Source organism: Anoplopoma fimbria, chromosome 12 (genome assembly GCF_027596085.1).
Source record: "Anoplopoma fimbria isolate UVic2021 breed Golden Eagle Sablefish chromosome 12, Afim_UVic_2022, whole genome shotgun sequence".
NCBI classification, from domain to species: Eukaryota; Metazoa; Chordata; class Actinopteri; order Perciformes; family Anoplopomatidae; genus Anoplopoma; species Anoplopoma fimbria.
Window position 1 is genome coordinate 25449133 of NC_072460.1, and position 21342 is coordinate 25470474.

Consider the following 21342-nt stretch of genomic DNA (forward strand, 5'->3'; position numbering starts at 1 on the left):
CAGGTGAGATGCGCAGTGACCTGAATCACGGTTACAGGGAAGCAGGCTCCACTGTGCAGCTCCGAGAAACTGGCATTCACAGAGGAGAAGGCTTACCAATAGCAGGCTTGCTTCACACTGGGTGTCCTTAAAGGGCCACTGACCATCGGTGGCTCAATCCGGGGCCTCCAGCTCAGGTGATCCAGACTCCACCAGGTGTGCTCCGAGTCTCTCTGCTGACTGTTTCTATCACCTGTGAAGCTGCTAGACAGGTCACTCCCAAATCCTCTTTTCTTGTCAATCCACTATCCATTTACCTGCTCCTATTACACACCTTAGGTCCCTCCCTTCAAGCCTTTCTTCTAGTTTTTCTTGAATAACTCCACTTTCCAGTTCCAGATTGGCAGGTAGAAATAAATAGTCTCATTCAGATAATTCCTGTATTTTTAATTTAATTATTGTTCCCATTTTATATCATTTATACCAACATTTTCCATATTAATTGTTGGTACATATATATAGTACAATGCACATATTTTTAAATACTTATTTCTTATTTCTTATTTTCTTATAACTGCTTATTGTTTCTATATATTATATTTATATCTACATCTATAGCTCTCTCTTTATATATGTATATATATATTATATTGCTATATATATATATATATATTATATTTCTATATATATTATATTGCTATATTTATATGTATATATATATATACATATATTCTATTGCTATATTTATATATATATTATATTTATATATATATTATATTTATATATATATTATGTTGCTATATTTATATATATATTATATTGCTATATTTATATATATATATTATATTTATATATATATTATATTGCTATATTTATATATATATTATATTTATATATATATTATATTGCTATATTTATATATATATTTATATATATATATATATATATATTATATTGCTATATTTATATATATATTATATTTATATATATATTATATTGCTATATTTATATATATTATATTTATATATATATTATATTGCTATATTTATATATATATTATATTTATATATAGATATTATATATATATAGATATTATATCGGGATCAAATATTTAAACTACCCAAACCTGTGTTAAACTTCTCTCTCTCTTGACCAGCTACAACTTTAAAATGCTGCTTACATGTCAGTGCATCAGTAACAATTATCAAATAATAAAATAATATAACACTGAAGGGGGCATTGAGTGTTTTACCTGTTAACTGTTGATACTTTAATCAAATGTTCCTTATAAATTTGGAATGCAGGACTTTTACTTGTAATTGTGATGCTGCTACTTTTACTAAAGTCTAACCCCATTCCCTCCTGCTCCCCAACATGAAAATAACGACACAAGATTCAGGTGTTAACCTGAGTATTTATTGTTGTTGCTTTTTTTTTGTTGCTTTTCTTTTGGCGGAGTACCTGTGTTTTCTGAATGGACGCTGGAAAAAAAAACCATCCATTGATTTTTGCATAGGTCTTGCCTGTCAGTGGACGACTGTCCACTTTTGGGATGGAAAAATCACAAAAACCATGCAGAAATAGTGAAAGGCACAATCACCATACTGTAGATATCAGATACACCAAAATTTTATATGTCTATTTATTTTGTCTTTTATGAAGGGACGGGTTTACTAATCGAGATGTGACATGGGCGAAACCCGATGTGTTTTTTAAGCTGCCATCATTTCAGGGCACAACATAAGACAATGAAACCACCCCAGACATTCAGCGCCTCTCATTTAAAGTGTTATAATAACTATATGGGAAAATACAAGCATATTTTTATTGTATTTTTTTAGGATACATTAAATTCTTTTTGATTTTTCTTTATATATATATATATATATATATATATATATAACTATCTCCTGCCTCATCCTGTCCCTGTCCTCATCATATAGGCTTCCTCTCCCCATTGGTGGATGACTTTCACCCTCAAACAACACCTTTCAAAAATCACACACAACATACTGATAACACATTTCCTTTTGTTACATGACACGGGTGAAAAAGGAAGAAATAAAACTGAGGCAAATAGGACGGGTTTGTGGTGGTCTTTACATTTTGTATGCACACACACACACACACACACACACACACACACACACACACACACACACACACACACACACACACACACACACACACACACACATTCAGCAGTGATCTCTCAGTATCGCCCTGTTTTCACACTGTATATAGCATTTTACAGGTAAACAAAATACAGAACTCATACACAATCAGAATAGTGAAGTCTCTGGAGTGAGGAAGTCTAAACAGAGTTCACTAGGTTGTTTTTGTGTGTGTGTGTGTGTGTGTGTGTGTGTGTGTGTGTGTGTGTGTGTATGCGTGTGTGTATGTATGTGTGTCCATCCCCTGCACAATTCAGAGGAATTAACAGGATAAATAATAGTCACCTTTAAACAGAATAAAAGATAAATATTCATAATTATATCATAAATTAACAAACATTAAAGGGGTCAGTTCAACACAAAATCAACAATACATGTTTCCTTTTACACTGTAGTGCTATATATCAATCTAGATTGTTTTTGGAGGAAAATATTTCTACCTTCACTGCAAAATAATTGGATTAGATATCAAGCAGCTTGTGGCGCCTAAAACAATGCGTCTAAAATAATCAACAGCAATGTCTCTTTCCAGAAATCATGACATGAACCTGCTCCCAACAAGCTCTGTGATTTATCTTTAGTAACCAAAAAAAACCTTCTAGATTGAAAAAAAAGCACTACAGGTGATTGGAAAATATGTATTTTTGGTTAACTGTCCCTTTTACAGAGTGATTTATAAATTATTGTTGGCCGAAATGAAAACTTAGTGGTATGTGAATCAAGGAAAAATGATGTCTTTCTCTTATATAGATGATCTAAATAAAACAAGACATTTCCTTTTCCAGACAGACAAAGCAGATTGTATTAAAACCATGTCGTTGTGTTCTGTATCCTCTCCAGCATCCGTACAGCTGTGCTAAGGGAAACCTCTGGAGGGCAGTGTTCGCCTATGGCACATCAACTTTGAGTCTAGTGCTGTTTTTTTATTTCATTTATGGTGCATATCAAAGAGATCAAACTGCAGTTTTTAGGGCAAAGACACCACTTTTGGCCACTAAATGCCCTCTTGATTTGATAACGAGCACAGAGGTGAGGCGGAGGAGGATTCTCATTAGTCCCATCGGACACGACGCTGTGGACTCAAGTCCTGAGAGGCTTTGACATCTAACGGAGCAGTTATAAAATGTTTTTTGTAATATTTACAAGAGAAATAAAATGATCATTATTCATGTTTTTTTTTTTAAAGAGTTTCTAACATTTTTAACGTGTCAGTACACCTTCTCACACACAATTTGAATCAGAACAAAACAAAATATCACGAAAGAAAAAACAAAACAAAAAAAACAAGCACACGGCACACCGCTAAAACTTTGACTCACTAAATGTATGACAGTGCAAACTTACATCCATGTCTCAAATAATTTACAAACATTAGTATACACGTCAGCACCATTGTTTACTATTGTTGTTGAATACATATCAGTAAGCTGGATCTTTGAGTGGAAACTGTTAGAGCTGGATGTGCTAGAAGGAGAGGCGGTAATGGAGTACATGTTAGAGAGCAACGGGTTGCACCTGCACGACCTAATGCAAGAGGATAGCTATTGATGTTGAAGAGGGGAAGATGGGTGTTTGTTAGGTTCTAAGGAGGCGGTTCTCCCCCTTTCTCCTAACAGTTTTCCTCAGTGACTTTTCAACGAAAGTAACTGGTGTGTAAGAAAAGGTCGTACTTTCCTTTTTGGTGTTCAACATGGATAACGTAAAATCACAGCACACACAATGTGGATGAAAAATGGCCGATGTGTGCCGGGCTCATTACTTTTGTTTACGAACCACACGTGTAATGATCATCATGCTTTGCAAGTTATTTTATCTTATTTTATTTGTTGGCTTTAAAAGCCAGAAGTGTACTTTCTTTTTGTCTGAAAGTAACAAGATTTATTTTCTTTCTTCTGGTGGAACCGTGCAGAGAGAGACAGAGAGACTGTAAAATAATGTAACTATCATAGGAATAGAATGTGAGTAAAACGGACATTCATATTCAAATCAACGTGGTTGGATGGTCAGTAGTTAAGGCGTAGCGTTGCAGAACTTCCATATACGCTAAACCGACTTGCTGCAAGTCGCGGAGTCACTGAGGTGAGGTTTTGTAGAATCCACTAAAACAAGCAGTGGAATAGAAACGTGAGCCAGAGTAAATTTGTAAAATTTAACAACTTATTTCTTCATCCTCTCTCATGTCACAGCGTAGGAAAGCACGTTGCTATCACCAGATGATTGACAACGTTGTTCGGCACATTATTTGTAACCAGTGTAGCATCAAAACATGGTGGAAAATATCAAGCCAACTTGCGGACAGCTGGCTAGTTAGCTTGTTTGCTAATTCCACCATGCTTTAGTACTGCACTGGTTACAGAAAATGTGCCAGGCAGTCTGTTTGTCTAACGGCCTCACTCCCTGCCGCTCCGGACAAGGAGCTAAGAATAGCCAGCCACCCTTTAAATGACCACAGAAAACTGTTTTCAATGTCCGTTCTACTCCTATTCTATTCTTTCGGATTCAAAAGACAAAATGAGCAGAAAACAATGTCACAAAACAAAATAAAGAGTTGCCATCAATATCGCTCTACACCTACTACAACCTGTCACACCCTGTAACCCAAAGAGAAGGCCTGCATCCTTTCCCCTCAACTCCATCCATACTCTTTATTAATAATTTAATCTTAATATTTATTATGGTTGCTCTTAACACCAATCTTCATGGTGACAAAAAGAGGGCGTCTTTGATGGAATAATCCAAACAAGGGGTTGTTTTCTAAATGCTCTTGGCTGCTCAGAGGGTTACATAACACTTTCCTATGACTGTTCCATGTTCCATTCCTTTTAATAATGTCTAGTTCTAACTGGGCGTGACATTACTTGTACTCTTTAGTCTGTTTTGCTCGTACTCTCACCATCTTCTACTTGCTCTCGCCCTTCACTTAGCGAGAAGAGAGAAATATCACAACTTTAGCTTCCTGTGATGAAACAGGGTTTCCCCACGTTTCCTCCCCTTCGTCTTTTACATTTCATGATGACAGACGGAACTGGAGGAAAACTAAATGTCCAGTGGTTTTCCTCTCACACATATTCCTTTCACTTTTTTCAGAAAAAAAAAAGTAAGTAAAAGCTTCGAAAGACATGATGAGTTGCTTTCTGTGCAAAGATACGAAGGATTAAGTTGTCTCTGTCTTGTCTGCATGGTTCCTACCAGAAACGTCTTAAAGTCCAAATTTAAAACTTAATGATTGAAATAATAAATAAAAAACATGCTTTGGGGAATAGTGAAAGAAAAAACTAATATTTTACTAAGAATGCTAAACTTTTTGTTGTTTTTCAGACGTTATTGTTATGAAGTATAACTTGAATAAAGATTTTTTTGTTTTTGTTTGGATACTGCAAGTATCATAAAGGTCTACACAGATCTACTCAGAGGGCTTGGTTCACAACAGCAGACTGGGGCATAAAACTACCAGGTGAAGTCACTATGTGACTGGACCAAAACAAAAAAAATAAGCTACCGGTCTACTGGTATCTGAGTGTAATTTGATATAATGTTCAGAAATAAACGCAAAAATTGCCGTGGGTGAATACATTTAATCTTGTGTGTCTTGGAGTTGACTATGCTCTACTAATGCCCTCAGAGTGAACGACGCTCCCCTCCTGGATTCCGGAGAGTTCAGTGGCAGATGTTGCGCTTGCTGGGCTGGTGGAGGAAGGTGTTTCTGGCGTGGTTCCCGTGGCGAGGGACCTGCTCCCTGGTGCGGTTTTGGCGTTGGATGCGGTTGCGGCCCAGATGGCGTCGCTCGATGCGGGCTTTGCCTCGCTGGACCCTGGCCACTTGGGTGACCTTGGCCAGAGCTCCGGCCTGGGCAGCTGCTCCGCGGCTCACCCTGGTGGGCATGGTGCTGCGGGCGGCGGGGGCGGCAGCTTGTTCTGCCACTCTGCTGCAAAGGGAGATAAGTAAAAAAAAAAGAAATAGGTGTGATTGTTGTGATAGTTCTAAAAAAAGCAGGTGAAGGTCATGAAAGAGGGCGATTACTCACCTCACACTGCTTCCCAGGCTGACGATGCTTTCCTCTCCCACCACAGACAGGTTGCCGTTGGAGACCATGGAGAAGCTGCTCGGGGAGACGTACACAGACATGCTGGGGTGCTCGATGAGCAGGTCCTCCATCGGGCTGGCCTCCGCTGTGGCTCCCTCTGCAGTGAAACAGGGGGGAGGGGTGACAAACCAGCTCTCATCCATGCAGCCTCTCTCCCGGCCTGCCCTACCGCTACCCCCACTGCCCCCACACTCACTTCCAGAGCCGGGGGACAACGAAGGGGTGGAGGAGGGCGTGGACAATCTGGCCCGTCTCGGCAGGGTCACGGGTGCGGTGGCACCCGAGTGTAACGGGCTAGCGCTCGGACAAAACAGGGGGTCTGATGGTGCTACTGCACCCCGTGCCCGACCTTTATGCATCCTGCGACGCTTGTTAGGCGGTTGTGGAATCGGGGCCGAGCACTCAGTCCTCGTATGTGTGACCTCATGATTTGATTGGCTACTGTCTGGGAGTGATTGTGCAATCAGCGGGGGTCCCATCACATCCTCCACCTGCCTCATGCAGTCAGATTCTTCTGGGCGCATGGCAGCGGGGAGGATCAGGGATGAGACGGCCATTAAAGACAGATGTGGATGTTGCAACAAAAAATTAAATGATGCAAATGTGGTAGATTTAAAAAAAAGCATGCGGGTTGAAGGGGGGCAATTTATTTTGGGATCACATACGCACGCGCACACATACCAGTGTGGGGGGGGGGGGATGCAGGGGTGTTTCAAAAAAACAATTGAGGAGGGGAAGAAGAGGGGGGTAAGGAAACACAGAACATAAAAGAGTCACATCATTAGTTGTGTTGACCCTCTAAGGTTGCAATTATGTCAGTGACATAATGTTTTGCCTTGACTCTCCTGAGAGGAAATTAAATGTCGCTTTTGATGTATTTTTGAAGTTGTCACCAAAGGCACATTTTCATACTCAATAATTGCCTCCGTCATCATAAACACAGAGGAAGCGGAGATGCATGTTCACAGAGAATTATGTGTCTTTTTGGTACGGCAGCCATGTGGGAGAGCACCGGTGTGGTCGCGCCCACGCCCCAACTGATTCTCCACCTCACCCCATCATCCCCATCATTACTTCAAATGTTAGTCAGAATTATAGTCATGCAAGTGGGAACAAAAGTTCTCCCCAGTCACCTCAATCTTTTGAACATAAAACACAATTAGCTCTTTCAATGCCACTGCTGAGACTCACCAGGCAGGTTGACGAGCATCCATCCCTCCTCGTCAGCCTCCGTCACACAAGGGTTGGGTCCCTTCAGCTCAGCCGCCACCTCCTCCACCTCCCCAAACAGCAGGTTGCTCAGACGCTGGAACATGGCCGCTCGCGTTGTCAAAGTGTCGGTGACTCAGGTGCTTTTTGTCTTCGTCAAAGAAAAAGTTGTAGCTGCCGTTTAGAATTTCTTAATTCTGTTTAGGTATTCGCTTGTTGATGTTTTAAGCAATTCTTTGTCGGATTTTTTTAGTCTTCCTTCTTTTGTTATTTTTACTTGAAGCCCTTTGCTGGATCTCGGTTTGGACAAACAGGAGTGGACAAGCTTCAGTAGTGCAAATGTAAGGTTTCACTTGGTTTGGAGCAAAGGCCTGGAGAGAGAGAAACGAGAGAGAGAGAGAGAGGAGGATGGTTAGTGGTAATTAGAAGATGACACATTTTCTTTAAAAAGAGAAGTCACTTATTGTGTTAATTTCCTGTACTGCCTAGTCAGGCTACATTAGATAGGCACAATGAGCAATGTATGTGGTAAGAGCTTTCAAGACACATTACAACAACTAGTGTTTGGGCTCAAACCTCGGAGCGTTTTCACCTGTATTGTAACAATATGATGACACAAACACTGTGCCATTAAATACAGATGCTGTTTCTGTGTTTAAGTTGCTGGATAGTTTGCATCATAGATGAGGTGGGAATGTTAAGATCAGTTTGGACAAAGCAACACATTTAGGTTTTCTGGTCAACTGACAAATTTAAGTAAATACTCAGTCTCCTTTTAACTTTATTTTGGTCTCCTCCAGCTCCTGGGGAAAATATCTGTCTCTTTAGCTGCTTTAAATGATGAATTATGTTCACCAGCTAGTGGCTAACTTGTATACCTGTAGTTTGATGCTGAGCAGATGTAGAGTTAAAGACAGTTTATTGCCATTTCACTGAAAACAGCACATTCAAAGTCTGGATGTGGCGTGCTCTAGCTAGCTAAAGCTAATTCTTGTATCATTTTTAAGACCTACTCTTTCTGAAAAGCATCTAAAAACAATTTGGCCTTCTTTGCAAAATCCTCAGACGTGTTAATTGTGTTTTTATCTGTGAACTATTTGTGACAGTCATGTCTGAAAAGCTCCAAGCGTCCTCAGTGTGTGCCTAGATAAAAAAGAATTATGTATTTTACTGGTGCATCACGTCACGCAGGCTTCACTACGACGTATAAACCACGCTTTATATATGGCTTTATATACACACACATTTGATCCACTGTTAATATTGATTATAGCAGCTTTTAAAAGCTTTCTGGCAGTTTTTTTTTCCAACACAGACAAAAGTATGTAGATCCTCAACTAAAGAGGATGTAATTATTAAACCTTCACCTGATGATGACCTTTACTTTGAAATGCATCGGGTGGTAATGAATAAGAATGTGTTTTACAATGAAATTAATTATATCAGCGAGCAGGAAGATGGAGAACAATGTCTGCCATCCCCTCCCCCGAGAAGTTTAGATAACCAATCAGCAGAGTCTCAGGACAGATGGACAGGCCAGAGAAGAAGAGGAGGAGGAGGAGGAGGAGGTGATACAAAGACCTGGACTCTCACAAAGTCAAACAAAGTGAGTGTGCACAATGATAAGTGCAAAGACAGAGAGGACACAAAGGCACTGAGGCAAAGGACAAGTGTCTGACCTAAATGTGAACGTGGTGATGTAACGTTGAACAGATGTTTTTAAAAAACAGCTTTCAAGACAAACCCCTACATGTTCAAAGTTGTATTTAATTCTGCCAATACTTGCTGACACACTCAAAGATATCTCATTGAATTTTAGGTTGACCTGGTTTCTTCCCATATTCTTTGATTTATTTGTAAAGCCGATGTGTAGTTTCAAAGTTGCAGAGGTTTGAATTCCAGATCATGACCTATTTCAGTGCACTCACTGTTTGACCCCGTCTTTAATTTCTCATGGAAATCCAATATGTGCAACTGACTTTTTTAACCACTTCACCAACTACAAGAGGGGATTGAGACCCGACGGAGGTTGGTATTAACAAAGCAGTGCAGATTAAAAGGTGAAATCGAGCGCGTGTGACAAAGAGATTTATCTGCAGAGACGTGCGAGGTGATATGCATGGGTGCTCGTCGGGAAGCGGACACTTTCTGTCCTTATTTGGAGAATCACCATGGACACACCAGGAACAAAAAAAGGGAAGACACATGTAAGAACATGCTTTCTTGTCTGACGGAATCATAATTTTAACAAGGCACTGTCAAGGAGACTGTTTGCATGGGTTCAAAATAGGAGAAAATGAGAGATTAATGAACCTGGGGGAGAACACTGGGCCCAAAGCTGCAAATATAGAAAGCTATTTCTACAAAGCCAGCTGGATAAAAAGCTCTCAGCTGTTGTTCTTAATGCTCTGGTTCTTTCATTCTGACTCTCTTTCTAGGTCATGTGTTAAAAATCCGATCCAGTCAATTAAATAAAAAGGCACTCAAACGTTGTTGAGGTATTTCAAAGGACCACAAAAAAACACTCTGAACTGAGAACGTCCTCAACACTTTTTTGCATTCCTGAACGAATAGAACGTCATGTGAACCATGACAAATCCAGATGAACAAAATGTTGGTGACAGGGCCTGGGGGAGGCTTTGCATAAGGTGCAGCTAAAATCCACAAAACACACACAAACACAAACACACTAAACATTGACTGCATACAGCACGCCCCCGTTAAAACAGTTTTATCAGTTTGGTGGCTAATTCAGGGTTATCTGAGGGGTGTAAATATAGCCATTGATACTGCGGATAGAGAGTAAATAACCACCACTGATTTGACTTGTATCCTGGAGGAGACAGCTCCGGAATATATGGCAAAGGTTGTTCAGAAGTATTATCCAACAACTAACACCCATTAACACTGATAAATATCATTTGAACTAAAATGTATTACATGAGAGAAAGCAGAGGGATGAGTATGTGTTTGAACACTTGTAATCAAGACAATGTTAGAATGCTAATATGCAAGTCTAGCTGTCCTCTTTTGTCTTTATTCCCGGTCTATTTGTCCTCACTTTTTCCTTATTAAAATTGACTGCAGCTACAGTACAGTAACTACACTTTGCTAATAATTAATGGTGAATGTGTACCGAACTATCTTGTGCAAACGTTGCTAGATTAAATTGATAAGATCCTTAAACTGGTATTTTTAGGATGACTTTTTAGATGTGCAGTGTGTGGGATCTGGTGACATCTAGTGGTGAGTCTGCAGATTGCAACCAACTGAAACTTCTCCCGTGTGGCAAGCGTGTAGGAAAACTATTGTGGACGACTTGAAAATGTTAAAAACACAAGAAACTTGGCGGCCGGCTTCTTGGAGAGGACTCGCTCCATATTTAGATATAAACAGCTTATTCTAAGCTAACTAAAACACATAACAATTCTTATTCTCACACTTATTCTCACACTTTTATACAATGTCTGCCAATAGATCCCCCTAAATGTTACACATTGTTTCTTTAACAGTCCTCTTTGTGTCCTTTTGTAACTAATTACAGCTACAGTAACTCCACTGTGGTAGTAATTAATGGTGGAAGTAGCACAGAGCTAACTTGTGCATATGTTTTAAAATTAAATTGATAAAATAGGTCATCATTTTATGTGCAGTGTGTAGGATTTGGCAACATCTAGTGGTGAGGTTACAGACTGCAACCAACTGAAACGTCTCCCTTATGCCAAATGTGTTAGAACTACTGTGGCCAACATGAAAACATGAATGTCCTTGTCTAGAACCAGAGTCTGGTTTGTCTGTTCTGGGCTACCGTAGAACCATGGCTGACTCTGTGAACACGACCTGCTCCCAATGTAGATATAAACGGCTCATTCTAACCTAATGGAAACACGACAATTCTTATTTTCAGGTGATTAAAAACTAAAGAAAGCATACATATTAATACAACATTAACTTTCTCCCAACTGATCCGCCTAAATGCCAAACAGGTCATTAAACTGCATTTTTAAGAAGGGATTTTAACATCTGAACAGGCTGAATCAAGTATAAACAATGGTCAATCTAATAATTTAAACAGATTAAACCTGAAATACATGAAGATATGGCATAGAGAGTTGTTTGCATATTGGTGTGTGGTCACTGGGAGCACTGACAGAACTTATTTTGGTGTTTGATAAAATAAGATTTCACAGGAACATTTGCAAATCCTAAAAACTAAAAAAAAAAAAAAAAAAAGACCTTGAATTATGAATCTGTCTTCTGTCATTGGCCCTTTAATTCTTTTTTTTTTTTTTTTTTTTTTTTTTATAAATAAGGAGGAGGAGCAGAGCAGGGTGGGAGGAGCCTCACAATAAAAACAAGACGCCCGTGACGTCACGCACCGTGACGTGACGCTGCCAGAGAGGCTCCAGCTTTTTTTTTTTTTTTTTTTTTTTTTTTTTTTTTTTTTTTTTTTTTTTTATATAGAGCGACCTCGCAACAACAAAACACCTAAAGAGCAAACATAAACCAACATATTCGACATTATGAGAGTGTGTATGAGACCTATATGTGTATATATGCTTTATATAGATGCATTTTTAACATCAATACACTGAAAACAATCCGTTTTGAGTGTCGACGGTTCATTATGAAGAGGAAGAAAAAAAAAAGGCTGCACAAAAGCAACAATGTCTATGTTTTAAAATGCATATATGTGTTATTAATAAAGCTAAATAAGACGTCGAGCTCGGGGTCAGACTGTCCCAGCAGCAGGTACAGGACTTTCTGCAGAGGATCTAAACATGAATTATCCGAATAAGCTCTCCAGCTGGAGGGTCAGAGCAATGACAGGCTGAGCCACATCGACTGGTTATGGAGATAAATCATATTTCACATCATAAATATGGCTGAAAAATCGCCTTTTCCAACCTCCTGGACAATAAAACACACCAACCATCCAGCATTTTGGTGCATTTTGTGTCCTGGAGCAGCCTCCACACATAAGCAGGATGGTGTCATTGTCTTATGGGTGTTATATGACATCGAATCGACCTGATTAAGCAGGTTTTGGTGTCTTCAAATCCATCTGTGGCCTAATAATAGGTCATCACTGTCACAACGCACAAAGATAGCCTCCTAATGAGAATGAAGTAATTCTACCTGTTCACCATGGCTGGTCCTCTGTGAGGCTATACAACATAATCACACACACACACACACACACTGACATGATCATAACACAGAAATAAAACACAGTACAGAATGGCTTACCTGCCTTGCGGTGTTATTCAAGTTGTAAACGAGATCTCACAGACAGTAGAAAGGAGCAGAGTTCTTTAAAGCACAGCTTTAGATAGCCTTTAAGTGAGGTAGTTCAAACACCATTATAGCTACAAAAATAAAAAGGCTTTCTTCTCAGAAGAAGGGCTTCGTGTAAAAAAAAAAAGAAAATGTTACACTTATATATATTATTCCAGATCAAAACATCTGCAGCTGTTTTTCTTTCCTCCTCTGTTTGATTGTTTTTTTGATGTTTTTATCTGCTGCAGATTGGTTTTTTTTCCTGCTGTTTATTGCTGCTTCCAGCTGATCCTCGGATCAGAATGTAGAACGTACAAAACAGCTGATTGTGAGGTCACAATACGTTTGACCACACCTCCTTAACCACGCCCACATTACATAAACCGACCAATCAGATTATTACACAGAGCCACACAGGAGGGCTGATCTAACAGATGACCAGCTCATAATAAAGGTTCTGCTCATAATAAAGGATCAGATCTGCTCATAATAAAGGATCAGATCTGCTCATAATAAAGGATCAGATCTGCTCATAATAAAGGTTCTGCTCATAATAAAGGATCTGCTCATAATAAAGGACCAGATCTGCTCATAATAAAGGTTCTGCTCATAATAAAGGATCTGCTCATAATGCTCATAATAAAGGTTCTGCTCATAATAAAGGATCAGATCTGCTCATAATAAAGGTTCTGCTCATAATAAAGGATCTGCTCATAATAAAGGATCTGCTCATAATAAAGGATCTGCTCATAATAAAGGTTCTGCTCATAATAAAGGATCTGCTCATAATAAAGGTTCTGCTCATAATAAAGGATCAGATCTGCTCATAATAAAGGTTCTGCTCATAATAAAGGATCTGCTCATAATAAAGGTTCTGCTCATAATAAAGGTTCTGCTCATAATAAAGGATCTGCTCATAATAAAGGTTCTGCTCATAATAAAGGATCAGATCTGCTCATAATAAAGGTTCTGCTCATAATAAAGGATCTGCTCATAATAAAGGTTCTGCTCATAATAAAGGATCTTCTGCTCATAATAAAGGTTCTGCTCATAATAAAGGTTCTGCTCATAAGATCTGCTCATAATAAAGGTTCTGCTCATAATAAAGGTTCTGCTCATAATAAAGGATCTGCTCATAATAAAGGTTCTGCTCATAATAAAGGTTCTGCTCATAATAAAGGATCAGATCTGCTCATAATAAAGGATCTGCTCATAATAAAGGATCTGCTCATAATAAAGGTTCTGCTCATAATAAAGGTTCTGCTCATAATAAAGGTTCTGCTCATAATAAAGGATCAGATCTGCTCTGCTCATAATAAAGGTTCTGCTCATAATAAAGGATCTGCTCATAATAAAGGTTCTGCTCATAATAAAGGTTCTGCTCATAATAAAGGTTCTGCTCATAATAAAGGTCTCATAATAAAGGTTCTGCTCATAATAAAGGTTCTGCTCATAATAAAGGATCTGCTCATAATAAAGGTTCTGCTCATAATAAAGGATCTGCTCATAATAAAGGTTCTGCTCATAATAAAGGATCTGCTCATAATAAAGGTTCTGCTCATAATAAAGGATCAGATCTGCTCATAATAAAGGTTCTGCTCATAATAAAGGTTCTGCTCATAATAAAGGATCTGCTCATAATAAAGGACCAGATCTGCTCATAATAAAGGTTCTGCTCATAATAAAGGTTCTGCTCATAATAAAGGTTCTGCTCATAATAAAGGTTCTGCTCATAATAAAGGTTCTGCTCATAAGATCTGCTCATAATAAAGGTTCTGCTCATAATAAAGGATCTGCTCATAATAAAGGTTCTGCTCATAATAAAGGATCAGATCTGCTCATAATAAAGGTTCTGCTCATAATAAAGGTTCTGCTCATAATAAAGGTTCTGCTCATAATAAAGGATCTGCTCATAATAAAGGTATAATAAAGGATCTGCTCATAATAAAGGTTCTGCTCATAATAAAGGCTCATAATAAAGGATCTGCTCATAATAAAGGATCTGCTCATAATAAAGGCTCATAATAAAGGATCTGCTCATAATAAAGGATCTGCTCATAATAAAGGTTCTGCTCATAATAAAGGATCTGCTCATAATAAAGGTTCTGCTCATAATAAAGGATCTGCTCATAATAAAGGTTCTGCTCATAATAAAGGTTCTGCTCATAATAAAGGATCAGATCTGCTCATAATAAAGGTTCTGCTCATAATAAAGGTTCTGCTCATAATAAAGGTTCTGCTCATAATAAAGGATCTGCTCATAATAAAGGAAGAATAATTCAGTTGCAGCTATCTGTTCTATAATAAACATCACATAGAGCATATTTGTATTTGTTTTGCATGTGTTCCTCTCTGGATGTTTATTTAAAGATGTTAAACACATCATTTTACTTTAGTGTGCTGAATATTGTCCAACATAAAAGAGATAAACTTCATGCAAAAATTGAATATTCAAATTATTCCACAGACCCATCTAATATAAAACACACTATCTTTCCTCGTCCAGTGACACTGTTGGTGTTACTTTAAATAATAATTTGTAAATAGAGCTGTTTCCCTTTTTCACTCCGCCTTGCTTTGGGGCGGGACCTCCATGTGTCACTCAATCTGTATCAGCCAATCAGACGTGCTCTTTTCTGAATGCAGCATTTGAGCAACCAATGAGGTGCGGAGAGGTTTTTTTAGAGAAACCCCTGGTGGTCACATCAAAATCTGCACACTGTAAAGCTTTGAGAATACCCATTGTTTTTTATTATTGCAGATTGTGACGTGACTCTTAGAATGTGTGTGTTTGTGTGTGTGTTCATACATGTGTGTGTGTCTTTTGTCTTGTGTTTGTATGAAGTTTATAGAGTATGATGCTCTTCACTGGGTTTTTAGGCCTATAGCCTGCTTGTGTTCATGCATGTAAGAGTGTGTGTGGAACAAGTGAACAGTTTTAAGTTCCTGTGAATCAACATTACAAACAAAGTGATGATTAAACATCTGCATCCTGTGAAGAAAGTTTAAAAACAGCTGTATTTCTTAAGGAAACTTAAGACGGAAACATTCATTTTCCATGTTATTGTTAACTTCTACAGAGGAGCAAAGAATCCTGACTAGAAACATTTCAATCTGGAATTTGCTGTGCACAGATTAAGTCAGGAGGGCTCTACAGCGGGTGATTAAAACTGCCCAGAACATCATCCCTACCTGTCTACTGAGCATCAGTGATGTTGGTGACAACAGGTGCCTGCGAAGAGCTCCAAAACGATATTAAAAGACAAAACTCACCGAGATACAAGCTGTTCACGGTGCTGCCGTCTGGAAAGAGATACAGAAGTATGTGAGACTCCTTAACTCCATCCTCGACCCTCCACATATAAAATAGTTTAGTCTTTTGTGTTTTCTTATGTAGCTAAATGGTACTAAAATCTGCATTTCCTTGCACAACCCTGTCGTACAATGACAGTATATAACTTAGTAACGTGTGTTGCTTTTTTGTAAAAGCATTTTTTTATGTTTGCCCAGAGAATTGATTTTCTGTTTACCGCTATTTACATTCCTGCTGATGCAAAATAAAAAATAAATGCACAGGGATGCACTATTGTTTTGTTTGTCATGTTTTTCTTAATCAGCAGATTGCCTACAACTGCATTTCGTTGGGCAACGCGGTGTTGCATATAATAGCACAATAAATTGCCCTTGAATCCTTGAATGTTTTCTTATGGAAGAAGGGGTTCTTTTAGTAAATCAGGGTGCACACTGTACGATTTAGAGCCTATTTATCTCCAAAGTCCAGCCAAGACGACCAGTTTTCAAGATCTTTTCAGGCTCTAGTCTGCAAAAACTGGACAGAGATCAGCGCACATTACTCTCTACTGTTAAAGTGTAGGATGAAACTCTGCCCAAGTAGGAAACCGTCTTGATGATATTGATCAGATCTGATTTTGATAACTGGAATCCTGTTAAAATTTAGGAGCAATCCTGTAGTTTGACCTGCTTAATGACAAAACAAATTTTTGAAAGCAGGCCTCTATGTTTGCTTCCATTTTTGTTTTTAACAGCTACTAACCTGTGGTTTTCATAGTGCTTACAACCTGATTTACGAGTCGACAATCAGGCAATTAGGTGTTTGGACAGGTGGCACGAGTTTTGGATTATTAGTTCATGAGTGTTGCACTTTGAATGGCAGCGTTTTGGAATGACAAACAAGCGTCTTTATGTCAGATTCCTGTGTCGTATGTGGAGAAAAAAATGTCAGAAAGTGTCACGTTGAGTTGCAGATTAGATGCAAAGAAGAAAATGTTTTTAGAGTTTTGGAGACTTTGGAGAGTTTCAATTATTGTGCCTTTTTATGTAATTTCAGTGTAAAACAAACTCTAACAGACTCGGGATGTGCAGCACACTTGACCCTTAACCTTTTGTCTCAGGACTAAACAATGCAGCAACTTTTCTGTGTATCATGTCATCTCTTATCCAGCTGCTTCTTTTCTGCTGCAGACTTTTGTCACGTTATTGAGAGACGATATAGCGAGAGTCCAGCACAGCATGAGCTCTTTTAAAAAACGCAGGAAGATAAGGTTTCGGTGCTATACAGTTACCAGGTGCTAAGCAACACACACACACACACAGACACACAATGATATCCAAACCCCCGGTAACACGGCAAACATTTGTTGAGAAGTTTGTGTGTTTGTGTTTGGTGTTCTCAAACTAGTAGGAGGAAATCAAAAGCCTGGTGGAACTTGTTCTTGTGGAGAACGTATCAGTGATGCACAATCAATAAAGATATTTGTAGTATTTGTCCTTTAGTGGATGCGATCACAGTTATGTCATTCACAAATAAGGATGAGAGGTTATGGTTTTCCGTCGTCTCCCTCTCTTTGAGCGTTCACTGAAGTTGCCTGGCTTCACAGGATTCCCACAGTTTTCCCAAAGCTGCTTGGAGAAATATGTGAAAGGTCACAGTGAGGCCTCTCCCTCTCCCTCCCTCTCTCTCTACATCTATGAATGTGACGTGCAGATCTTGTCCAACAGCATGCCTGTCATTGCCCCAGCTGACTGCAGGCATGTGCGTGTGTGTCGCTGCCGAGGGCTTTAATCAAATCAAACCATGAATTGTAAACATGTGTATTTAGTTTGTGGTGAGCGACCGGGGTGTGGCGATGAGGACAAGTTGACTCAGAAGTCTGGCTTGTCGTGTGTGTGTGTGTGTGTGTGTGTTGATACTTGAAACAGACAGTAAAGTATCTTGTTTGTGATGAGTCAGTTGGTTTGTCAAACCAACTGACTTCCTCTTCCTTTAATCCAGAATAAACAGATTGTGAGGGTCAGTACACACACTAGAGAGTTATTAAACAATATTCTGTTATAAGTTTTTGTGTTGATTTAAAGTCAAACAGGACAAACTGTATACAATTTTTCTATTTTTAAATTAACAAATATCCCATGTGTAATTTATGGGTAAATGTGTAGCGTACATGTTTTTTCCAGGCAGAATCCTCCGTTCTGTAAAAGTGAAGTCAATGCTGAAGTTCCTTAAAGCTGCATTCTCTCTCCTGTCCACCAGGGGGCGACTCCTCTGGTTGTATAGAAGTCTATGAGAAAATGACTCTACTTCTCTCTTGATTTATTCCCTCAGTAAACATTGTAAACATGAGTTTATGGTCTCAATCTCTAGTTTCAAGTCTTCTTCAATACAGCATGATGTTCATTTAGTAAATGATGCTCCATTTAGAGTCAAACAGACCATAAAGCAGGGGATGCTTTAGGGCGGGGCTACACACTGATTGACAGGTTCTCTGGTCTGGGAAATTTAACACTTTTACAGACTGTTTTCACTTCATGAAAGTTAATTGTAACATTTTGGTCGCCTAAAAAAAGTCTTATAAAGCGTGTCACTTCAGGTTGCAAAAAAACAAGATGGCGACGGCCAACATGCCGAACTCGATTCTTCAAAACAACAGTCCACAAAAAGCGGGTGACATCTATGCGACTCCATTCACTTCTCATACAGTCTATGTTTAAAAAAAAAGGTTCCAAAGAGGAAACTGGAGAGGGGCAGGACTTTTGTCTGCAGCCTTTATTTTTGGTGCCTCTCCGCTCAGGCCTCTCTCAGCTGGCTGCTGGCAGATGATAAGACAGCAGCCGCCAGAAGATACGAGGTCAGACCTGCCAAACAAATAGTCACACAGCACATGTTGGTCTGGCCGTGTCAACAGTTATTGCTCTTCCCTAAATGTCAGACTGTCCCTTAAAAAAGTGGTAAAAAGATCTCTATCTGCATCTACATCAAGATTTCCAAAATCCACATTTTGATAGGCGTTCTGCAAAAGACAATAACAAACCTGAACATGCAAAATATGAAGATTTTTAAATCTCACAGGGGAATATGTAAAAAATAAAACCTGTAAAAAGTTAAACCGTCGATTCTATTGATGCAAAAATACGCCTTTAATGCTGAGTGTGTTTATGTGCTTTGTGTGTATGTGTTTGTGTGTGTGTGTTTGTGTGTGTGTTTGTGTGTGTGTGTGTGTGTGTGTTTGTGTGTGAGACAGTGGTGGAAAAAGCACATTTACTCAAGGACTGTTTACTTTTCAGAGTTTTTTACAATAAAAAAACACATGATACTTATAAATAGAGCTGAACTATTAGTTGATTATCAGCAAGATTTTAATAATCTTTTGAGTGTTTTAAGATTTATTTGAAGCAAATAATAATTAAAAAAATACAGTTTTCAGCCTCTTAAATTTGACAGCTGGCTGTTTTTTTTCTATTTGGTAAACTGAATATTTTGGGGTTTTAAACTGTTACAAGGACAAAAAGAAAATCTGAATATATGTCAACTTGTGTTTGTAGAAATTGCAATGGGCATTTTATTCAAGAAAATGACAAATCAAACATAAAAATTAAACTTCCATGTTGACCATCTCCTGCTAAAATAATATAAGATTATCACTCACAGGGGCAATTTTTCTGCATAAAGAGTACTTTCATATATATTTTTTCTCATCAAACTAAGACAATCACTATTTAAAGTGTCATTTTATTACTTTATTAGTGTATTTCTTCCCCTCGCTGTTCCAATTTTGGACCGTCCACTGTAACGTCTGGAGGTCTGTGGCCTCAGATAAAGAATCTCTCAATGCATCTCGTATTTCATGTCTGCCCTCACCAGTGACCTACAGTCCCGTGATAACCCCCCTTACTCAGCACAGACTCAACATGTTGGGCCCTTGTCACCAATCCAAATCCCAACATCAACTCCAGATCTGTTATCAACCACCTAATCCTGGAAGACCCTCTCTGCAGGCCGCTGTGTTTCATTCTCTGCAACCCACCGACAGAAGAAGAAGAAGAAGAAGAAGAAGAAGAAGAAGAAGAAGAAGAAGAAGAAGAAGAAGAAGAAGAAGAAGTAACCAGGAAGGTGTCAGTCTGTCTCCCATTCTTGCCTCCCTCCACACCATGCATGCATCCCGTGGGTCTTGTCCCTACAAGGCAAACAGATCCCTGGAAGTGGTGTCCTTGGCAAAGGGGATGTGCTAATAAACAGAATGAGTGAGGACAGACTGTGCTCTCCCCACCGCACATTCACGCTCCCCTAGAGGATATTTTGAAAGGCTATTTTAAAAAATTCCCCCCCAAAGGATTAAGGTGCATTGGGTGATGAGAAAGCAGTGACTTAGGGATCTTCAGCCTGCAGGGCATTGACCTGCAGGCTGAAGACAGCACAGAGCAAGGATGCAAAAGAAAACCGAGCTACAAACAGTTAATAACAAAGCACAACTAAAAACAGAGTCTCTTGAGATGCTGCAGGATTTTTGTTTTCCCACACACACACACACACACACACACACACACACACACACACACACACACACACACACACACACACATATATATATACATAAGAAATAGCATGCATTAGCCTGCATCTTAGGTCAAGAGTTGAAACCAGACTAAAGGTCGAGACTTGATGTGTTACATAACTTTGCCACAGTCAGAGCAAAAATATCTCACTCAACTTGTCCCCTATTACAAGTTCAAAGTCCACTTTAGGCTTGTGTAACATTTAAATGCACTATGTGAACGCGTCATCTCAGCGTAGGGGATGTAGCTCAGTGGTAGAGCGCATGCTTTGCATGTATGAGGCCCCGGGTTCAATCCCCGGCATCTCCACTCCTTTTCATTTTTATTTTTTTTTATTCATTTTAAAATACTAACTAAAGTCTCAAAGTATGATTATGTGCAAAACATAAACATTACACCAATGAAATCTATTTGAAGCAACATTTGATCACTTATTTTACCTTTAACCCAAAATAACAACAATAAAGTATCTCAAAATAAGGACTGAAAGAATATATAAAAATAATGACAAAATAATCACTTAACATATAAAAACAATCACTTAATATATAAAAATAATGACTTTATATTTTAAATAACGACATAGTATCTCTAAATAATTAATAAATACATAACGACTAAATATTTCAAAACAATAACTTAAAATCACAAAATAATGACTTAATATCTCAAATTAATGACTTAATAATTCAAAAAGAATGACTTTGCATCTCAAAATATTAATTAGCATCTAAAATGAATGACTTGAAATCTAAAAATAATATC

General features: G+C 38.6%; 1 protein-coding gene and 1 non-coding gene across 4 annotated transcripts; one reads left to right on the plus strand and one right to left on the minus strand.

The window, feature by feature from the left end:
- Positions 1 to 1778: 1778 nt before the first annotated feature.
- LOC129100028 (tumor protein p53-inducible nuclear protein 2) lies at positions 1779 to 13016 on the minus strand. Of its 3 annotated transcripts, none has more exons than XM_054609530.1 (4): positions 12697 to 13016; positions 7429 to 7817; positions 6178 to 6334; positions 1779 to 6078 (listed from the first exon to the last, which is right to left on the minus strand). In XM_054609530.1, the coding sequence occupies exons 2-4, from the start codon at positions 7550 to 7552 to the stop codon at positions 5811 to 5813; spliced, it is 549 nt and encodes a 182-aa protein (XP_054465505.1). In that variant the 5' UTR covers positions 7553 to 7817; positions 12697 to 13016; the 3' UTR covers positions 1779 to 5810. The 3 variants fall into 3 exon arrangements, with proteins under 3 accessions (XP_054465505.1, XP_054465504.1, XP_054465503.1); XM_054609529.1 differs by having other exon boundaries at positions 6178 to 6748; XM_054609528.1 differs by having other exon boundaries at positions 6178 to 6751.
- Positions 13017 to 20814: 7798 nt separating this feature from the next.
- Positions 20815 to 20886, plus strand: trnaa-ugc (transfer RNA alanine (anticodon UGC)). The gene has a single exon. It is a non-coding gene; the product is annotated as a tRNA-Ala (tRNA).
- The last annotated feature ends 456 nt before the right edge of the window (positions 20887 to 21342 follow it).

What these genes read in the sequence shown, in the direction of transcription:
- LOC129100028 (XM_054609528.1), bottom strand. Translation starts at nt 7,552, where the DNA reads ATGTTCCAGCGTCTGAGCAACCTGCTGTTTGGGGAGGTGGAGGAGGTG. An exon ending in GATGCTCGTCAACCTGCCTG is followed by an intron (nt 6,752 to 7,428) that starts GTGAGTCTCAGC and finishes CCATGCGCCCAG; the next exon opens with AAGAATCTGACTGCATGAGG. An exon ending in AGCCTGGGAAGCAGTGTGAG is followed by an intron (nt 6,079 to 6,177) that starts GTGAGTAATCGC and finishes CTCCCTTTGCAG; the next exon opens with CAGAGTGGCAGAACAAGCTG.